Source organism: Oncorhynchus clarkii, chromosome 2 (assembly GCF_045791955.1).
Source record: "Oncorhynchus clarkii lewisi isolate Uvic-CL-2024 chromosome 2, UVic_Ocla_1.0, whole genome shotgun sequence".
In the NCBI taxonomy this organism is placed as follows: domain Eukaryota; kingdom Metazoa; phylum Chordata; class Actinopteri; order Salmoniformes; family Salmonidae; genus Oncorhynchus; species Oncorhynchus clarkii.
In genome coordinates, this window is record NC_092148.1 from 24,510,454 (window position 1) to 24,518,187 (window position 7,734).

The 7,734-nt window shown below is 43.9% G+C and overlaps 1 protein-coding gene across 2 annotated transcripts in view; it reads right to left on the reverse strand.

Moving 5' to 3' along the window:
• Positions 1-6,843, reverse strand: part of LOC139364766 (BMP-binding endothelial regulator protein-like) — a 24,127-nt gene extending 17,284 nt beyond the window's left edge. Inside the window, exons 1-2 of one of the 2 annotated variants that reach the window (XM_071101822.1) lie at positions 6,625-6,843; positions 5,270-5,355 (exon numbers count right to left, since the gene is read on the reverse strand). In XM_071101822.1, the coding sequence (XP_070957923.1) occupies positions 5,270-5,355; positions 6,625-6,739 (201 nt within the window). In that variant the 5' untranslated portion in view covers positions 6,740-6,843. Of the gene's footprint in view, positions 1-5,269; positions 5,356-5,954; positions 6,130-6,624 lie in introns of those variants that run through there. The other variant, XM_071101811.1, reaches the window with a different exon arrangement.
• Between the last annotated feature and the right edge of the window lie 891 nt (positions 6,844-7,734).

Here is a 7,734-nt window from a genome sequence, read left to right on the forward strand (position 1 = left end):
CTCATTAACACTCAACATACCGTGCACTTTCTGAGGCTTCTTACTGGTCTACTGGTGGTATGTCGTGGCTTCTAATAGGCCAACGGGTGGTCTGGGGATTGTTATTGGACTACTGCTAGTCTCTGGTGTAATAACTAGATAAATATTTGACCTGAAGGGTAATAACATGTTGATAGGTTAATGTGACCATCTAAAAAGATATATGTAGAGTATGTAAGATGTATTGATCTACGTGATGGTCATGTACTGTGGAAAGATGACCACTAGATGGCGACAGCACAGTCAGTTTCACCATCTCCATTTGCCAAATTCAGAGAATCAAAATGTGTTCAGTCAAACCATGGTCTATGAATAATTTCTCTCTCCCTCCCTCCCTCCTAATCTCTCTCCCAATCTTTTCCACTATCACTCTCTCTCCTAAATCTATCTCTCAGCCTGACCCCAGAGGGCATGCCAAAACAAGCTGACAGACCCGCCAGCCGCCGTGCCGCCAGTCTTTCATGGAAGGATGGAGAGATCACTAAAAGGCTCTTCAGAGGAGCACTCACAAATCAAAGGCCTATTTAAACCTGGACTCCTTGCCCTCATGACCCTTCACCTCCCTCTAAAGCAAACACGTCGCTACCTCACAGGAGCAGCAGTTGTGGCTTAAAACTGGATGAAAAAAGATAAGGGCAACAATATATACATTTCACTGAGAAGTCACAAGCCTATCCAAGAAGTAGGCCTATTCCTGCACCAGTAGTAGAAAGTGAATGGTGCTGAATGAACTGAATGTAACTTTTGGCTCCGATGTGTAGGTAGACTAGCTCCATGACTTTTCTCTGAATTAAGATGGTTGTTGTCCTATCCTTCTTTATGTCCTGGCAGGTAGCCTAGCGGTTGGAATACATGATCCGATAAGGTGAAAATCTGTCGATGTGCCCTTGAGCAAGGCACTTAACCCTAACTTAATCCAGGGGCTCTGTACTACAGTGGAGGCTGCTGAGGGGAGGACAGAAACCATGTGTTTGATGTATTTGTATACCATTCCACTGATTCCGCTCCAGACATTAACATGAGCCCATCCTCCCCAATTAAGGTACCACCAACCTCCTGTGCCGTACTACTATGGCTGTCCCTGTAAAAACAACACATTTCACTGCACCTATCTGGTGTGTGACAATAAAACATATATACAGTACCAGTCAAAAGTTTGGACACACCTACTTATACAGGGTTTTTCTTTCTTTATTTTTTACTATTTTCTACATTGTAGAATAATAGTGACGACGTAAAAACTATGAAATAACACAAATGGAATCATGTAGTGACCAAAAAAAGTGTTAAACAAATCAAAATATATTTTAGATTCTTCAAAGTAGCCACCCTTTGCCTTGATGACAGCTTTGCGCACTGTTGACATTCTCTCATCCAGCTTCATGAGGAGGTCACCTGGAATGCATTTCAATTAACAGGTGTGTCCAAACTTTTGACTGGTACTGCATATTTGTTATTTATTTTATTTAACTAGGCAAGTCAGTTAAGATCAAATTCTTATTTTACAATGAAGGCCTACCCCGGCCAAACCCTCCCCTAACCCGGACAACGTTGGGCCAATTGTGTGCCTCCCGAAGGGACTCCCAATCACAGCTGTTTACGATACAGCCCGGGATCGAACCAGGGTCTGTAGTGACACCTCTAGCACTGAGATACAGTGCCTTAGACCGCTGCGCCACTCGGGAGGCCATATATATATTTGTTTCTACCCCTCCATTAGAAGTATCCTGGGAGGTCCAATAGCAATGCTGCCCTGAAGGTTCTCTAACACCATCTTTGCTCTATAGACCACTGGGAGAACTGTACCACTAGCCTCACAGTGCACTGACAGAAAGGGGGGAAGAGGGGGATGGAGAAAGAGAGCCGAAAATAAAGGAGGATTTTGCCTTCTTTAAGTCTTCTAGACTACACTCTTAGAAAAAAGGGTTCCAAAATGGTTCTTCTGCTGTCCCCATAGGAGAACCCTTTCTGGTTCCAGGTAAAAACCCTTTTGGGTTCCATGTAGAATCCTCTGTAAAAAAGGGTTCTACATGGAACCAAAAAGGTTTCTTCAAAAGTTATCCTATGGGGACAGCTGAAGAACCCATTAAGGTTCTAGATAGCATCTTTTCTTCTAAGAGTGTAGAGATATCAAGTTTCTCATTTCATCCTAGCATTTATGCTTTTCCTTTTTGGAGTTTGGTTGTCCCTTTAGACAGAATGGTGTACAAGTTATTGCTCCTTTTCATAAAATGACGTTCACATGCCAATTCCACACATAAATCTGATGTTATTACATATCTGTACCTGGACAGACATGCTGGCTGGTTTAGTGGTTTGCTGACAACGCCAGTGGCAGAGGTAAAGACTGTAAAGGTACACGGTGAGTATTGATCTCCATGTTTGTGGAGCGGTTGGAACAGGAAAGGACCTTTGGCTTCCCAAATGTTTGCAGATCACTGGTCAGCCTACTGAGCTCATCAATCATTGCTACCGAGAAAGAGGAGAGGGGGCAAAAAGAGAGGGAGAGTAGTAGATAGTAGGTTAATGAGAGCTGCCTCCTGGCTGTCTGTATATTATGTTTAGCGAGCGGGAGGCAGATTCCTGCGTCTTGTGAGACGGCTGGCGAAAAGAATGGCTTCTCTGTGTGCCTCAGTTTCCGCCAGTGAAGGGCCATTAACAGGTACTCCGCCGCAACTGGGAGCCTGTGAGTGACACTAGAGCCCTGACAGCTCCCCCCCACCCTTTAAAATCTGCTAACCCCCCCTAAAAGACAGCATCGCTGGCCCCCCTTCCCTGCGAGGCACTGTGGGGCCAGTGACATGACGGACGGGCCAAGATGAAAGGCTAGCTGTGGCCCTCTGATGACTGATAGCATTCAGCAGGGCTCCTAGTGATGGAAGCCTGATAAGGAGGTGGTTAGCAGAGGGAGACATATCAAAGAGACTATCAGAGCCGCTAGAGACAGCCGAGGACGGCCACAGTAGTGTGCACAGTGCACACAGAAATATATAACCTTGCACACGCACACTGTTTCTCTGTTTCACATAGGGCAAATACCCTGCAAGTCAAACAAAACATTTGTAGATGCTTCCTCACCACATGACACTTTTAAATAGGGACTAAAAAGACAGGCGAGGGAGAGCATTATTGAACCTGGCTTCTGGTGACAGAAAAGCCTCTCACTTGCATTCTCAACCCCTAAAACAAGAGACAGAGGTCAAAGAGCAAATGTTCCAGGAAAGACACCTCCTTTTACATTTGTAGCCTGGATTTAACAGGCAGTCGGGCAAAGACAGCAGGAAGACAAGGGTGTCTTTAAACAAACAATGCCATTTTGTTTAAAAGCCAGTGCGGGCTTAGAAGGGAAATAATTACATAGCCTACTGCTCTTATTGAAACGGTAGCAACAGTATTCATAATTCTTTGTGATAATTACAGTACAGGCCTATTTGCCCAGTTAGACCTACAACTCGCTATAGACTATACATATTTAGGCCACAATATGAATATTAAGAATATTCAGTCAAGCGCAGAGGCAATAATTACACACAACAATTGTGTTTTGTTCCTCCTCTATGGAACCTACAGTGGGGAGAACAAGTATTTGATACACTGCTGATTTTGCAGGTTTTCCTACTTACAAAGCATGTAGAGGTCTGTAATTTTATCATAGGTACACTACAACTGTGAGAGATGGAATCTAAAACAAAAATCCAGAAAATCACATTGTATGATTTTTAAGTAATTAATTTGCATTTTATTGCATGACATAAGTATTTGATACATCAGAAAAGCAGAACTTAGTTTTTGGTACAGAAATCTTTGTTTGCAATTGCAGAGATCATACGTTTCCTGTAGTTCTTGACCAGGTTTGCACACACTGCAGCAGGGATTTTGGCCCACTCCTCCATACAGACCTTCTCCAGATCCTTCAGGTTTCTGGGCTGTCGCTGGGCAATACGGACTTTCAGCTCCCCCCCCAAAGATTATCTATTGGGTTCAGGTCTGGAGACAGGCTAGGACACTCCAGGACCTTGAGATGCTTCTTACGGAGCCACCCCTTAGTTGCCATTGCTGTGTGTTTCGGGTCGTTGTCATGCTGGAAGACCCAGCCACGACCCATCTTCAATGCTCTTACTGAGGGACGGAGGTTGTCGGCCAAGATCTTGCGATACATGGCCCCATCCATCCTCCCCTCAATACGGTGCAGTTATCCTGTCCCCTTTGCAGAAAAGCATCCCCAAAGAATAATGTTTCCACCTCCATGCTTCACGGTTGGGATGGTGTTCTTGGGGTTGTACTCATCATTCTTCTTCCTCCAAACACGGCGAGTGGAGTTTAGACCAAAAAGCTCTATTTTTGTCTCATCAGACCACATGACCTTCTCCCATTCCTCCTCTGGATCATCCAGATGGTCATTGGCAAACTTCAGACGGGCCTGGACATGCGCTGGCTTGAGCAGGGGGACCTTGCTTGCGCTGCAGGATTTTAATCCATGACGGCGTAGTGTGTTACTAATGGTTTTCTTTGAGACTGTGGTCCCAGCTCTCTTCAGGTCATTGACCAGGTCCTGCCGTGTAGTTCTGGGCTGATCCCTCACCTTCCTCATGATCATTGAGTCCCCACGAGGTGAGATCTTGCATGGAGCCCCAGACCGAGGGTGATTGACCGTAATCTTGAACTTCTTCCATTTTCTAATAATTGCGCCAACAGTTGTTGCCTTCTCACCAAGCTGCTTGCCTATTGTCCTGTAGCCCATCCCAGCCTTGTGCAGGACTACAATTTTATCCCTGATGTCCTTACACAGCTCCTCTGGTCTTGGCCATTGTGGAGAGGTTGGAGTCTGTTTGATTGAGTGTGTGGACAGGTGTCTTTTATACAGGTAACGAGTTCAAACAGGTAATGAGTGGAGAACAGGAGGGTTTCTTAAAGAAAAACTAACAGGTCTGTGAGAGCCGGAATTGTTACTGGTTGGTAGGTGATCAAATACTTATGTCATGCAATAAAATGCTAATGAATTACTTAAAAATCATACAATGTGATTTTCTGGATTTTTGTTTTAGATTAAAAATGACAGACCTCTACATGCTTTGTAAGTAGGAAAACCTTCAAAATCGGCAGTGTATCAAATACATGTTCTCCCCACTGTACGTGCCAACAACAAATAGGGAATCTCAATGTCAACTAGCAATTATCTTCCCTAACACCATATGAAAGTCATTTAGCAAGAATTGGGATGTGTTCTCACCAGACAGACGCAGGTGATGCACGGGTTGTCCGTTATGTTGGGTATGTGGAGCACCTCTCCTTCGTTCTCGCAGATGGCTTCTGTACCTGTGAAGGGCGCGAGGAGAGAGGCAATAAATTCGCGCCTTTTCATCTTCATTGACGTGATAAAACAGCGAAACAACACGCCTCAGATAAATTACGTCATGGACAGACTCGACATATTCCAATTGTGCTTTTTCTTAAGGCCTACCAGGAATTGCACCGGCTATGCCATAACTGTGAGGTATATTGCGTAGACGTTAAAATGAGCAGGCCTAATAGTCTTGAGTTTTATCGATAAGGTTATATTTCAAATGTATTTTGTTGATATAGGCTATAGCCTATAACTTTTTCTAAATGACGAAATATTAGATCAGTTTATCAGAATATTTTTGTCAGAGTGATTTAAATTTAGATGAGACATAACATTTTTAGTTGAGCAGAGCAGTGGCAGTCAGGAAAAGTTTTTTTTGGGGGGGGGGGGGGGAATTACAGGAGCAGGGCAATTACCCCGACCGTAGCGTACCCTACAACCTTCGCGTGTAATTAAACCAGCACAGCTTTAAGTGATTGTGGAGAAACCCAACACTTTAGCCTCAATCCAATGAGACTTTTCTTATTTTATAAAGCAGAGATGAATGAATAGCCCTATAAATGTTGTTTACTCTTCATCCACCTCTTGCAGCCGAGCACAGTGACAGGGCGCATTTGTCTTTATACAATCAGACAACTTTCCTCTCCCACGAAAACGATGTGTTCAACTCCCGGCCCTGCAGGGAAAACAATAGACAGATGATATACCGCATATTTCGAATACCAGGTAGCGACACTCCATGGGAATTTGATCCGGTGGGATTATACTATAATGGTAGCCTACTCAGCTGATACCGATACGCAGGTTTGTCTTCCCCTGAAAGAAATGATCATGTTTGCACAATGATAACGCGCCAGGTGACTTGGATACTGACCTCGACAGCACGACCCAACTCGAGTTTCCAAAACAACAGTAGATGGGGAAATTATACTGGTGATCCAATGCGCCTGTCATGAGGTTTCAAACGAGCCCGGGGGTACCAGTTACCCGACAGAACATATTTTTTTTCACCCAACTTTTAAGATCAATCCAATGGCATGGTGACATTTGTTGTTGATTTATGTTCAACCAAATGTAAATCAAAACTAGACATTGAGCTGACGTCTGTGCCCCGTGGCAAATAACGGGAAAAGTGAATAGCCTACCTGTAGGCCTATAGACTAGCTTTTGGGCTATATTCTTGTTTTTGACAATTGCGGGACATGTTTTGAAGCTAAATAGGCTAAGTCAATGTATCTTACCTGTAATTAAAGGCGAGGAGGACTGTGGCATTTGGAACAGTAAAAACACGAATAAAAAGCTGCAGGTGAACTTATTAGTAAGTACCAAGGCGCTCGAGCAGCAATACAACATCATCCTAAAATTGGTCCAGTAAAAAAAAAAAGAAGGAAAACGAAAAAAAGAAAATGATATGCTAGAATATATATATATATATATATATATTTATATGCCCATGGGTTGGTGTCCGACTGAAAACACTAGAATATATGGGACTCCAGCATAATTGCCCCCCTCAGTTAGTTTTGTTCCAGCCCATAACCTTCAGTTTGTCAAAATGCTAAACGACATCGCGTGTCCTCCGGCATCCGACAATCGACATGACACATGAAAATTACAATGACAATGCCGTGCGGACAGCCAGGCGACAGTCCTCATGTCGCGTCCAGGAGCGCTCTTGTGTTCCCAAAACAAGTGCAAGGGTAAGACAATGTTTCCAAAAAAGTGAAAAACAAATTTCATAAGAGATTAAAATAAAACAGATGCGTATAGTAAAAATGACAAATAAAACCATTGGGAAATAGATTCCACAAATAGCTTAAAGATATATGTATATTTCTTTTTTATTTCTTAAAGATATACTCGTAATTAAATGTCTTCAAAAATCCTCATGTTTGGCAATACCAAAAATATACAGATGTTGTCAAGCGCTAAAATAAACCGGTTGCGTTCGGAATTTTAGGTCCGTTTTGCGCCGAGATGCTGTCCAACTGTCTCAGGATTAGTAGCGGGTTTTAGGTTAGGCTACACGAGCCGGCACTGGTCTCTCACTCGGAGCTCCGCGAGAAGCGAACCACCTCCAGCCCAAAGTTACAGTAAACTGCTCCTACTGAGGCGCACGGCGATGCCAGCGTAATAGAAACCCTACTACTCCAGTTAAACATCCCCGCAGGGTGCAGGAACCTCCTCCAAACAAAACGAGAACGGCCCCTCAATATTTAAATAGTTGCCGGGGGTTTTAATAATCCGAGTGATTTGACGTACAATCTTGCCCGCTGCTCCCGGCTGGCTGCGGCTGTGGTAATGAAGCACTCCGTATAATACCGCGCCGGGAGAGACCCACCTACTGCTAT